General features: G+C 36.3%; 1 protein-coding gene across 1 annotated transcript; it reads right to left on the bottom strand.

The window, feature by feature from the left end:
* Positions 1-2,839: 2,839 nt before the first annotated feature.
* On the bottom strand, positions 2,840-3,859 carry LOC110466157 (keratin-associated protein 4-7-like). The gene has a single exon (XM_021522508.1). It carries the CDS (start codon positions 3,857-3,859, stop codon positions 2,840-2,842), a length of 1,020 nt encoding a protein of 339 aa, XP_021378183.1.
* Positions 3,860-15,027: the final 11,168 nt, after the last annotated feature.

The following is a 15,027-nucleotide window of genomic DNA, read 5'->3' as shown; positions in this document are numbered from 1 at the left end:
TTGTTCCTCTCCCTAACATATTTGTTTGTCTCTTTGTACCAGAAGATTATTAGCAGAGAGTAAAGAGTAGCAAATTTTTGTCATCTAAATGCTAATAATCTACCGCAGTAACTCGAAATTGGTCGAAAGGAATAGACTTGTTTTTACACTGCTAGTAATATCTGGAGAGGCGACCAGGAGAGGTAATACAATTAAAGCGATATTTTAATTGTAGAAACGTCTTTAACGGTACCCGGATGGGGGTAATGCAGTTAAAAGTCTAGAATTAATCTGGAAACGATATTTATTTATTGTAATGTGTGAAACGGATATCAATATAGAGGTAATGTATTTAAATAGATGTTTTCAATAGTGACATGGAATGGGTATCAAACATGCGTTATAAAGAAGTAGAAAGCAATAAGAAATATGGAAATATACAAGGTTTGAGTTTGTCATTGTTTGGTAATTTTATGTTACGCTGTGTTATACCACCACCTGTACCGGCTAACACAGTACCATACGCCAGTTCAGTAACAGTCCCCTGTTGTTGAACACTACGTTGTATTATACCACCACCTGTACCGGCTAACACGGTACAATACGCCAGTTCAGTAAGAGTCCATTGTTGTTGAACACTACGTTGTGTTATATCACCATCTGTACCAGCTAACACGGTACAATACGCCAGTTCAGTAAGAGTCCATTGTTGTTGAACACTACGTTGTGTTATATCACCATCTGTACCGGCTAACACGGTACAATATGGCAGTTCAGTAAGAGTCCATTGTTGTTGAACACTACGTTGTGATAATTGATTTTCCAGAATTACCTCTTTCATTAATACCACTGAATTACTGCCTTAATAAAATGCTCATAATTAGGCCATCTTCCATGCAATATATGAACCCAAGTATAAAGCACTTCTGTACACCGTATTCTGTACACCGTATTCTGTACACCGTATTTCTAGTTCATACATGTTCGTATATTGTGTTGAATTAACTTACTACTAAATCAAAGTTTTGCTTATGTAACCAATGGGTAGAAAATGGTTATTCGATTGGGGTACTGTTGATCAGTTCGAAATTAAACCTTGAAATTCGTAGGAAGCACATTTTAATTATTTTTTAAAGAAAATGTATAGTAATACAACAAAAATATAAGGTTTTTGACGTCTAATGTTACTTTCTATACGTCATTTTAAGTCCAAACATACCTACGTTAAGAAAAGTCCAGGCCCCTGTCGGTGTAATCGCAATATTTCATGTTTTTAGCAAATTCTTATCAATTTGACAGAAAGTTGTTTAATTATCAAATTGGAGTCACATCCCCTTCGCACTTAATTGAGGCACGGTAATCTAGTGGTAGGACGCCGAGATCGTGACCGAAGGGTTGCGGGTTCGAGTCATATCACGGCAATGTGTTGTATCTTTGAACAAGATACTTTACTCCGCTTGTTCCGGTCTACTCAGCTGTAAATGAGAACGTGGTTGGGCAGTGCTGGAATTTGTTGAATGCTAGCTGTGAGTGCCGAAATGACTATGCTCCCAAGGTATTGTCTAGTTGCAAAGTCCCTATAACCACGTATAATTACGTGTAAACCGCTTTGACCTACGAACTAGGTTGTGATAAAGCGGCATATAAGAACCTCGAATTAGTATTATTATTATTAAAAGCATCAATTACAATGTAACTACGCTGACAAGAGGCATCGATTTAGGCTTTACAAATAATCCGGAGATGGGAGAAAATTACAGTTTCCCAGTGAAAAATATTTTTCTCGGTGTAAATCATTTTAAACAATTCATAAAACATGTGTTGTAAACTTTTCACTAGAGTTATCTCCCTTGTCACATGAAACTTCTCATAGCTACATTTTTGAGTGTATGAGGTTGTGCAAAAGAAAAGGATTTAATTGTGAAATTATTTTACTGTAATAATTTCATTGATTAATTACATAATACAATTTAATATAATTCAACCTACATATATATGCATGTCAAGTACCAAGTAATTATCCAATATAAGGTCATTGATATTTTGTCAACTTTCTTTATAATGCCATTCGTTATATCTATATAACGACACAACCTTTATAATGGCATTTTTTTGTGAATGTATACCGCTGTAATGTGAAAGTGGTAAACTGCATAGATATGATTTTTTGTATAGTACCATGTCTGTGTTGGGGTGTATTTGGAACATTGCGAGTTAATATTGGGTTGATTCTATATGGCGTAAAAGGTCATATAGATTATTGAGATTTACCTTGACCACGGACTTAGATAATCTAATTCCGTGCCTTGACCTTTAGAAGTGTAATATAAGTATACAGCTATGTTGTGCGTATCACTTATGATTGCTATTTGTTTATTTTCAGTTCTTACGTTGATGAATAAACGAAATTCAAACTCATCATTAGTAAGCTTCAATCATTGACCGAGCCAGCTACAGTCACGTCAATAATGCATAAACGTCAAATAGGCAATGGGCCGAGCATGTTACGTCAACATTGCATGACGAATATGACAGGGTCAAGACAAAAAAATGATTCTATCTCTTACGTTGAGATGGTAAATCTCAACCCTTGGAATACAGTTCCCCTATCTTACCCCAAAGGGTATAGAAGATTCTATTAATCTATTCACTTTATCAGTACAGACTATCGGACATCAATTTCTGTCTAACGTAATGACATTGTGAACAACTATTAACTTACCTAATCAAGAAACATAAAGATATATATATATTAAAGTATCACCTTCCAACAATCCACACGTGTTATATATAATTTCATAAACCAACATACACTGTAAACTAAAATATATCAACAGTGCTAGAAGGCACCCAAAACGAGTTATGAGAGACTATAACAGCGGGAGTAGTAACATGAGGGTTTGGACAGCGGGAGTAGTAACATGAGGGTTTGGACAGCGGGAGTAGTAACATGAGGGTTTGGACAGCGGGAGTAGTAACATGAGGGTTTGGACAGCGGGAGTAGTAACATGAGGGTTTGGACAGCGGGAGTAGTAACATGAGGGTTTGGACAGCGGGAGTAGTAACATGAGGGTTTGGACAGCGGGAGTAGTAACATGAGGGTTTGGACAGCGGGAGTAGTAACATGAGGGTTTGGACAGCGGGAGTAGTAACATGAGGGTTTGGACAGCGGGAGTAGTAACATGAGGGTTTGGACAGCGGGAGTAGTAACATGAGGGTTTGGACAGCGGGAGTAGTAACATGAGGGTTTGGACAGCGGGAGTAGTAACATGAGGGTTTGGACAGCGGGAGTAGTAACATGAGGGTTTGGACAGCGGGAGTAGTAACATGAGGGTTTGGACAGCGCGAGTAGTAACATGAGGGTTTGGACAGCGGGAGTAGTAACATGAGGGTTTGGACAGCGGGAGTAGTAACATGAGGGTTTGGACAGCGGGAGTAGTAACATGAGGGTTTGGACAGCGGGAGTAGTAACATGAGGGTTTGGACAGCGGGAGTAGTAACATGAGGGTTTGGACAGCGGGAGTAGTAACATGAGGGTTTGGACAGCGGGAGTAGTAACATGAGGGTTTGGACAGCGGGAGTAGTAACATGAGGGTTTGGACAGCGCGAGTAGTAACATGAGGGTTTGAACAGCGGGAGTAGTAACATGAGGGTTTGGACTACGGGAGTAGTAACATGAGGGCTTGGACAGTGGGAATAGTAACATGAGGGTTTGGACAGCGGGAGTAGTAACATGAGAGTTTGGACAGCGGGAGTAGTAACATGAGGGTTTGGACTGCGGGAGTAGTAACATGAGGATTTGGACAGCGGGAGTAGTAACATGAGAGTTTGGACAGCGGGAGTAGTAACATGAGGGTTTGGACAGCGGGAGTAGTAACATGAGGGTTTGGACTGAGGGAATAGTAACATGAGGGTTTAGACAGCGGGATTAGTAACATGAGGGTTTGGAGAGCTGGAGTAGTAACATGAGGGCTCGGACAGCGGGAGTAGTAACATGAGGGATTGGACAGCGCGAGTAGTAACATGAGGGTTTGGACAGTGCTAGTAGTTTCGTGAGGGTTTGGACAGCGGGAGTAGTAACATGAGGGTTTAGACAGAGGGAGCAGTTACATGAAAGTTTGAACATTGGGAGTAGTACCATGAGGGTTTGACAGCGGGAGTAGTAACAGGAGGGTTTGGACTGCGGGAGTAGTACCATGAGGGATTGGACAGCGGGAGTAGTAACATGAGGGTTTGGACAGCGGGAATAGTAACATGAGGGTTTGGTCAGTGGAAGTAGTAACATGAGGGTTTGTATAGCGGGAGTAGTAACATGAGAGTTTGTACAGCGGGAGCAGTAGCATGAGGGTTTGGACAGCGGGAGTAGTAACATGAGGGTTTGGACTGCGGGAGTAGTAACATGAGGGTTTGGACTGCGGGAGTAGTAACATGAGGGTTTGGACAGCGGGAGTAGTAACATGAGGGTTTGGACAGCGGGAGTAGTAACATGAGGGTTTGGACAGCGGGAGTAGTAACATGAGGGTTTGGACTGTCACTGTCTAGCTATTATATAGCTTTAAACAGCAATGAAATACGTTGAAAAGTAAGTTGTAGTGTTTTTCTACAATAACAACAATACAATATATAGAGGTTCCCAAACAAGTAACGGTTGGTACATATTTCCTCTTTATGTTGGTTTATCGAATTTTTCGGCTTACGTCAGTTGATAACACGGGTTGTTGGCCTTGTCTGGATTTATCTTGATCATGTTGAGAGTGTTTTCAACATACCAGCCATGCCTCGAGAGGACATATATTAAATTTAAACACCCTACTCGAGCATAGCTGTTATGTTTAGTGGCTGCCGTCTGAAGTTAACAATTTCTAGCTTTGCTATAGCTTTAAAACAGTAATGGAATAGTTAGAATTGTGATGAAATACGTTTAAAAGTAAGGATATTTTCTGATAATCATTGCTAATCGTAGCCTACGCCCTACCCTAGCATAGCTGTAATGTAAATTAGCTACTGTCTGAAGTAATATAAGAATTTCTAGCTTTGCTATAGCTTTAAAACAGTAATGAAATAGTTAGAATTGTGATGAAATACGTTTAAAAGTTAAGGAAATATCTGATAATCATTGCTAATCGTAGCCTACGCCCTACGTATACCCGAGCATAGATGTAATGTTAATTTTATTCGCTTCGAAGTTTTTCTGAAGTTATTGAACAATTTCTAAATACTTATATACTTTTCCACTGAGTTGCTAAGATAAGGCCAAAATATTTGCGTTATAGAGGTAGGTATGGACTACGTGATCGATATGTATATAACTTAATAAAAAGCATTAAGTGTATTTGTGCAGATATACATTTATAGCCCTACTCGTGTTCTGTACCTTGGTACATGCACCTGCTGTTGAAATATGTTTTACGAGGTGCAGATATAGAGGTTACACAACGAGTGGTTGTTGGATATGGTATTTATTTCACTCGAGTTAGTTAATTTTCAAAAGTTACAAAAGACACGAGCTTTAGCTAACGAGAGTGAAATAAATACCATACTCAACAACCACGAGTCGTGTGATCTACAGCTGGAGTACATTTTGTTGACAAGGCTGGCGTAGTGATATGACTCATTTGTAAAAAGTCACTCATTAATATTCAAAAATGACTGTGTTTTTTTTGTTTTTTTTTTATTCAATAATTTTCAAAATAAATGTTTCGGCAACAACTTAAAAAATAGAATAGATGAACGGCTTTAAATATTGAGAGTATGCAATATTGCATTAATTAATATAAATTAACCATGGACTATATGCGCGTAAGCATATCGGACGAAGTCTGCTTCCCGCCAAGTGATGAAGACGAACTAGGCTAATCGCTGTCAATGTCCAAAACCATAGGCCTGGGACGTTTCTTCGTGAGGTTCTATGGTTGACGTTTATAGTGAGAGTTCCGCCATAGACAGGCCCTTCAAATACTAATAGCGGGAAATGGGGAGAACGAAATGTTTTCCAACACTGTTACAGATCTTGTTTGGGTTTAACAGAGACACATATATTATCGATACGTCTCTGTGTTTCACGACCTGGACACGCGACGGTATGGCGTCGAAACGATATCGAGTGTCTGTAGCAATTTTGCCTGAAACTAGCGATCAAATCTTTTAGCATCGTCTTCTTTTGGTATTGCCTTAATAACCCCCTTTTCCCATCGCACAATCTCACGAAAGTTACCAACATTTGCCGGATGTTGACAGCAGACGACGTAAACAAAACAGCACGCGGCAAAAAGCGCGTGAAAAAAGTAGTCCGGTCAAGGTTCATCTTCTCGACCAATCAAAACTACGGAAGGTCATATACCACGTAGGGTGTATAACTCATATTTATTCAACAGTCTGCATATTTATACAATGATCTGAGAATGGAATAACACAGCGTATTGTAGAAGAAAAACTAATACTTGAAAATATGTGTAAAAGTGTATTCTCTGGTGTCCAGAAGAGTTCAACGGGTTGAATCTTATATATTATTTATGACGTATATTTTTAGCGCACAATGGTACATATGAGCCATTTGTTTATTTGTGTTGTTTTAATATTGTCTCTCTTTTAGTATCATCTCCTGTATAACATTTTAGGTATAGTCTCTCATAACTCGTTTTGGGTTTGGGTGCCTTCTAAGCATTGTTGATAAATTTAAGTTGTATGCTGGTCTATGAAAGTATATTTAACACGTGTGGATTGTTGGAAGGTGAGACTTTCAGGAAAAGTTTATATCTGTATGGTTCTTTATTAGGTAAGATAATTTATTCACAATATCCTAACTTTAAACAGAAATTGATGTCTGATAGTCTGTAGTGATAAAGTGAATAGATTAATAGAGTTCTCATACCCTTTGGGGTAAGCTAGGGGAATTGTTTTTCAAGGGTGCAGATTTGCCATCTCAATGTAAGAGGTTGAATAAAAAAAATTGTCTTGACGTCGTATTCATCATGCAATGTTGACGTAACACGTTCGGCCAATTGCCTATTAGACGTTTTATGCATTGTTGACGTGACGTCATACCATTGTGTTATGACTGGGGAATTCTCCCGTCTCAACCTGCGCGAGAAAAGTATTTTTCACATTAGGAAACTGTAATTTCTCCCATCTCCGGATTATTTGTTAAGCCTACATCTAGTCAGCGTAGTCAATAGCTGCTTTTAATAATAATAATAATAATTCGAGGTTCTTATATGCCGCTTTATCACAACCTAGTTCGTAGGTCATGTCAAAGCGGTTTACAAATTATTATGCGTGGTTATAGGGACTAGCCAATGCATTTCTCAACTCCCTAGATGTAGCATACAGCCTGTGCTGCCATTTCCGCACTCACAGCTTGTATTCAACAATTCCAGCACTGCCCAACCACGTTCTCATGTACAGCTGAGTAGACCGGAACAAGCGGAGTAAAGTATCTAGTTCAAAAATACAACACATTGCCGTGATATGACTCGAACCCGCAACCTTTCGGTCACGACCCCGGCGTCCTACCACTAGACTACTGTGCCTCCATTAAATACGAAGGGGATGTGACTCCACTTTGATAACAACTTTCTGTTAAACAATTATGAAACTGCTAACCTGTTAGAATAAATTGTCTTGATGAGACCTATTCTATGTACATCTAAATGTATACATACAAGTTACTTCATACAAATTTGATATTTCTGTATTTCTATACATCTAGCACCAACTCTGTCGTAATATATAAATTAAATTATTTATTCAGTCAAGTACATATACAATTTATAAAATGGACATTAGATATAGTCTTACTAAAACCTATGAAAATACCAAAATGACTTCATGCAGATTTACATACTTGTGTCTTCAAGGACAGAACTAATTGACGTACATGTATGTTTTGACTCACGAATTTAGAAAAGGAATGTGTTTTTGACTTTGAAATTACAATGTATTTATTTGCTATATAGGCCTAGTCAAATCTTGATCCTATAGAGTTTCAATTAGATGTATAGGGACTAACTATAGGGAGCGATGCCAAAGTTGGTGTCAAACCTGAAAATCATCCCTTTGCTGTCAATAATGTGATTACTTTAATGACGTCATAATGAGTTCTCTCTATATAATTCTTAATGAACCTCTTAATGATTTTCATAAAAATAAAATAGGTGCAATGAACAGTGATTTACACTGAAATTCCCTTTTTATATATATATATATATATATCGATCCATATAGAACAGATGAAACAATCATAAAAAACTTGGTAAAAAAAGAGGCCTTTCGATGTGAAACAGGTACAGATGAAATCAAGAATTTGTTTATGCAGTTTTGTTTGATATGATTCTATTTTTGAGATTGCTTTATTTGAAAATTCATTTTAAAACTTTGTTTCTGTATATTCCTTTCTGTTGCTGTTTGCATGACCTTAGCTTTAATAGTTTTTGGTACTGCCTTTGTTTTCAACATGGGCACTAGGTTCGAGTCCTGGAAAACTCGTCAAACCTACAATTTTCATCAGTAAATGAATATCACAAAGGCTCACTTTACCTTGCATACATTTAAATTCAAGATTATTTATACTTATAGATACAGGAAATGAGTTGAAATGATTCAAAATGAATCGACCTTGATGGTCATTGTGTATTAAATTATACCACAGCTCAGGTATATTAAGTACATTGTAAAAAGGTATACAACAGTAACATGCATGTTGCAACTTTGTTTACCCGTATTTTAGGATGTTGTAATTTCATTAGTATCATATCTGAAGATACATCTTGGTAACTGTAATGATAAATTTATCATCTTTGATTTATGTTTAGGCCAAAATGAAATTATATTTGTTGCCTGTTCTATCAAAATTTGAGTAAAGCCAAGTGCATTGTTGGTAGTAAGGTACATCTTATTAATTGAAACTATTTCATGTCAGTATCATAAACTACATGTATATCACTTGCCCCAAATTCTGTACCTTCAGGCCTCAGGTGACTTGGGGTAATTTTAACTGACATATCATGATAATATATTTAATAAAGGTCACTCTATAAATCAGGATCTACAATGGATTTTTTCTGAAAAATGTGTCACAAAAGGTTGTAATGCATGCTTTTTGTTCTGTTAAAAGAAGATTAATTCATTCTGGAATAATTTCACTTTCAAAGATTGCTCATAATCAAAATTACATGACTGAACTCTGTAATACAATTGTATGATACCAGTCCTTATTCATGGATATACATGTACATAAATTAATTTATTATAAATAAGTTAATAATGTATATTTTTATGTAAAGTGGGTACGTTTGTAATTGTACATGTATCGTGAAGGTGTTGCATCATCTGAACCTGTGTCAAGTGAGTCAGCTATGCATGCAAGCCTACCAGAATTACCAGTGGTAACCAATGATAAGGAAACATGTGAAAATACTAATAGAAGTGTGTAGTAAAGTATAACATGACTAAGATATATAAAGGTAAAATAATATTAGGTTTGTTCTATTCTCATAATCGGATCTCATTTTATCTATACATTTTATATCTTTATTTCATGATGAACTTATAAAGCCATAATTTGATTTATAGTAGTCTTTATTTAGTAGCACATGTAGGGGTAAATGATACTATATTGATAGGTTTGCTAAACTTGTTACCTGATCCACTTTTTTAATTTTAATTACAGAAAAGGTTTTAAAGGCCTGGAGCATGTTGTCACCACTTTTTGGGACATAATGTGACCGCAGTACACTAAGCAGCAGTAACATTGAAGTTTGTACAAATAAGCAGTAAAATGAAATACAAAGTCATGTCTATTTCCTCCTTCAGAACAAACATCATGGTCGCATGAGGCAGTTTTTCTTCTTATAGAGACTTATAGGTACCATGAATATGAATTTAAGTCCCCATTGATCAGGAAAGCTGATGTTTGGAAAAAGATATCAGCTTTTCTGCAACGCCACGGAAATCTGTATTCGTCAGAGTCGTGTGACAAAAAAAATGAGGTCGCTCAAATACAGGTACCATATATGGCAGTACAAACTAGTACAAATGAACCATGCATAGAAAATTGCAGCAAGAAAACCTGATGCCTCCTAGTTTTAACTAGTCAACCCATGTCTAATATCTTATTAATGATATAATTGGCAATAGTAGTGATTGTTTACACCTTTTAACTATTACTCAACTCTTACAATGTATCACATCATTTTCATGTTAAAAGAGTTCAAACCACATACACAGATGTTATGATATACAGGGAACTTGAGAGCAGTGGCCCATTTTAACAATTTTTAGTCTATATCAAAATAAAGAGGTGCCATTCTATATAATATGTAAAGAAAATTGAAACATGGAGGGGTCAATTTCATTTTTTAGGGTCAATGACCCCCTCCAGGACGATCCCTGATATATATTTCATGTTACATGTATGAACACAAATATCACATGTTTGCAAATGCTTGTAGTAGTTCAGTGATAGACTACAAAATGTGTACTTATGTATGATAGCGAATGTATGTAATGTACAGCTGCAATAACAGCAAACATTTCTGGTGGCCTCCAGGAATGTTTCCAATTTGGACCTTCTGGTCTCAGATAGACGTGCTTCACAGAATGGGGTTGAACATTGCATACAATTGTAATTTTGAAAGACTATTGTTTCAATCCCTATAGATGATTAAAATGGTATTGCATTGTGTACTCAACATTCGCAGATACAAAGTTATAGCTGATGGGCATGAGGAGACTGGTAGAGGGAGAAGGAAATGGGAGTATTTATTAGGTATATATGTGACCGGTAGTGTCATTTCTGATAATCAAATAATTACAGAGATTAAATTGATACACGTATATAAATATGTATTGTGCATGTTAAAAATGGAAGTTTATTCAGGTACCCTTGACCTACCTCAGAACAGATATTTTAAGAAAATATTGTCAAATATTATGGTACAGGTACCTATAGCTAGGTGACATCTTTTTGAACTGTCTGTTATGTTATCCTTGAAACATCACTTTTAACTGTCTGCTCTGGCCTATAATAGACCTATTCTCCTAAAACAATTCCTCAAACATTTAACCACATGGTGATGTCTTCAGTTACTAAAATCAACCATGATAGAGGATGCACAAGACAAATCATGTTCAGTTATTTTTGGGATGTACATTCACACTTTATCATGGATATATATATCTTGTACAAATACAAACATATTTGATAATATCATATTATGAACTAAGATCCTGCTGTTCGGCCAGGAACGATAGTGTCATCAATGGAAGGTAATTGGATATACAGCGTATATATATTATTGCTGTACATATTATCCTCAAAATTTACAAATATCTTCACTTTCCTTTAAATCAGATATCATTTGACCACTGTCATGGAACACTGGTTTAAAAAATTAAAACTTCAGTCAATACGATAGGAATTTCAAAAACAAACTTTGTGTAAATATACACTCAGAAGTTTCAGCAAACAGTAACTATGGAACAGCTTGACTTACTTTTAGTATTTGCTTTTTTATAATTATATTGCATTATTCAAGGCAAAAACAGAACCATCAAAATCACATTGATCCATTTGCAATCATAGCCTTATAGATTCAATTGTTTTGGTAATGTTAAATAGGTACTTTTAACTGAAAATTGAAATTGAAATGATGGCTTTGATAACATAATAGGAAATAGCAGTACTACAGCAGGGAGTACAGCTCCAGCAGGCAGTACAGCTCCAGCAGGCTCTAAATAAATCCCAAAACTTCCCCTGCCATAAAGGAAAAAAGAAAAAGGAAGAGAGAAGAGATGCCAGACTGGTTTAGAGAATTTCCGAACAACAAAACAAAATACTTTTAGAAGTTAAAGAATCACAACAAAAGGCAGTGAGAGAGCAGAGGATAGAAATTCTATTCTAAAATCACTGGCTGCAGCATTAGTTAAAAAATAGATAATCGCCATGATTGTTGTCAAGACTTGTTGTTCACAGAAGTGTTGTTAATAACTAAAAAAACTTAACTTCTTTATCAAAATGTGAATAAAAATAATGAATATTTAAGCAAATATTGTTATGGTCCTATAACACGTTTTTATTGTTGGCAAACTTACTTAAAGCCCTACTGGGCTTTTTTAAGTTTGTCATCTATGGCAATGCTTGTTATAGAACAATAACAATATTTGCTTAAATATTCATTGCTTAATAATTGAAAAATACTCAGTACATGTATTTGTATTTCATTCTAAAGATGTTACCAATTAACGTTATGTAGTAAATTAAATTATATTGTAATAATACACATATTTCTTTCTGTTCTTTATGATAGGGAGCTTAAGGTCATCAAAATGAAGGAGACGCTTTGTAATTCTGAAGAATTTTCCAGATTACACTAACATGTTTGCAATCTCCAGACGTTTTGCCAAGGCGACCTGTCATGTAGAGTTGTAATCTGCTGGTGGACAACATGTATCATCTGGCATATCAAACTTTTCGTCATCAGAAGATGCATTCAGTAGAATGAAATCATGTAGTACACAGCATGCTACCATGACATTAGAGATTTGATTCAGCAGGTGCATGTTAAGAAATTGCAGCCTCCTGAATTTAAATTTAAGGAGGCCAAATGCACGCTCAATATCAACTCTTGTTGAGGAGTGACTCTTGTTGTATTTCTTTCAATATGACTTAGATGCCCCTTGTCACGAAATGGTACCAGCAAGTTTGCTGACGGGGGATAAACCGAGTCTCCCCGGAGATGCTGGTTTGGAGGCAGTGATGGAAGAATCTGGCTTAACGGACATCATGAACGGCATCATGAACTGACCCTAGCCAACCAGCATAAACATCCCGGAAGACAAGGTAGCTGTCACAAACAGTCTGTAGCTGGATGCTTGGAAAGCCTTTCCTGTTAATATAGGAATCCCTGTGTGTAGAAGGCCCAGGGATAGGTATGTGTGTCCCATCCACAGCACCAACCACACCAGGAAAACCACATCTGTTAAAAAACCCATCAGCAACATACTTCGGTTCTGCAACAGTAGAGGGCCAGACTATGAATTTCTTCTGTTGAGCAACTATTGCTTCAACAACACTGAGAACATTGTCATGCAACGAACTCTTGCTGAAGCCGAAGCGGTCAGCCACACTTCTCAAACACTCCTTGTTGCCAAGCAACCATAATGATGCAAGAATTTTCTTGTCTATACAAATACTTCTCTCTGTGATATTAGGTGCCATATGATCACACAGTGCCTGCAAAAATATGGAATCAGTATTGTTTGCTTTTGTTCAGTCTATGAGCAATCAAGTTTAATGTAGGACTTGATCTTGAACATTTAATGATATTTATAAATCTGTTTACTATGCCCAGCTAACCCGACACTCTGCCGAGGGTTTGACAACTAAAAATATCGCTCCGAGGGTTGGAAATTTCTGTTACACCCTAAAGGTAGGGGATGATTATGCATCCCCCATCCTATTATTTCAGTCACAACATCACCGACAGTAGTTTGTTTGAAAACAAAAACACATTTTCGGTATGAATACCGTCATTCACTTTTGATGACGTCACAATTACCGGTGACGCATTTTAATGACGTCACAATTGAACACGTGCTAATCGACACGAGGCTATCTCCCCCTAAGGGGTGACAAGCTGATCTTTCCCGGCTAAAACGGGAGACTCACCTGTGAAGGGTGGGAGAATAATAGAATCTTCCCCTACCTTGAGGGTGTGACAGAGAAATCTCCACCCCGAGGGGTGATGTTTTTTGGTTGTCTAACCCGAGGCTCTGCCTAGATGGCTACTGGGCATTTAATCTTATGGGGGAGGATGGAGGCACCTGTTTTAACATATTTTGTTTTGGCTCAAAATCAGATTTGCCAACCATTTCTGATATTAAATCACTTTCAGCATTTGGTCAGTGGTGTGTAAAAAGCTTAAAGTCATCTTTGAAATGAACAGTTAAAGTTAATCACTCATTCTCAAGATGTTATTGACAGACCTTTCACATATTTCATATATTAGTTCCGCATTGTTCTTGGTTTTGTGTCTTAAATATAGCTATGTTTTATTATAAATATCCTTCACTAAAATACAGCTTCTATAGATAGGTCAGTAGTTCTTGCATATTTATGGATAATTAATTGAGCTACACTTTACATGTGTGTAGGTATATATATCTTATTCTCTATTTCTATTATGTAAATCTGTATTTCCAACAGAGATATTTTTAGTGTAGATATCTATTTCAGATAACTGACAGTCTGCATATTATCAAGAGATGTATGTAGACAGATATTTAAAATTTCAAAAATACAGATGTGTAATTTGAATAAGGATACCTGTAATTTCTCTATATAGTGTATTGAAAAATGTGTATTAATAACAAATTTAAATGATATTTAATGGGTAAAATCAACACAGCTGGACACAGTTAACTTCTAAAAAGAGTTAACACTTTGTATTAAAAAAAAAATTAAAATGCCGTGTGACATTATTTCATTGCAAAATTACAAATGGATTACAAAACAGACAAAGCCTATATTATTACCGCACATTTATAAGAAAAGATACAAAAAAATCGGAGAACGGTTATACTAACACATATGTATATTATTGCATGACACACTATCAGATATAAATATAGACCACTCTAAAGCATTTCTGCTTTATGTATTAATTTCTATAACCAAGTTTGAATGACTTTCATATCTGGTCATATGTCATAATTGTACCAATGACCCTATCTTGAAGATTCCTTTATTCCTTTGAATTTCAAATTTTGATCAATCTATATAGTTAATTCAATTTTCTATTAGATTCTATCATTTTTGAAATATTAAACATAAGTATTGAACAGCTTCAGTCTGAATTCAAATACACAGTGAAAGTCAACTAAAGGCATGATCATCAAAATCGATGGAGCCTTCGTAAAAATAATAGGAAGAGGAAGAAATCACAACTTGCACATAGCACATAAAAGAAAGCGCTGAATACACATATGAATTACTTCAAATTCACAATTTTGAGCGCACAAATAGTTAAGTAATGTTATAATTACAATCAA

This window comes from Mizuhopecten yessoensis, unplaced genomic scaffold, assembly GCF_002113885.1.
Source record: "Mizuhopecten yessoensis strain PY_sf001 unplaced genomic scaffold, ASM211388v2 scaffold1595, whole genome shotgun sequence".
Lineage (NCBI taxonomy): Eukaryota > Metazoa > Mollusca > Bivalvia > Pectinida > Pectinidae > Mizuhopecten > Mizuhopecten yessoensis.
Note: the sequence above shows the minus strand (reverse complement) of the source record. Positions and strands in the feature narration are given on the sequence as shown.

Excerpts from the sequence above, each read along its gene's own strand:
- LOC110466157 (XM_021522508.1), bottom strand. The coding sequence starts at position 3,859 with ATGTTACTACTCCCGCTGTCCAAACCCTCATGTTACTACTCCCGCTGT.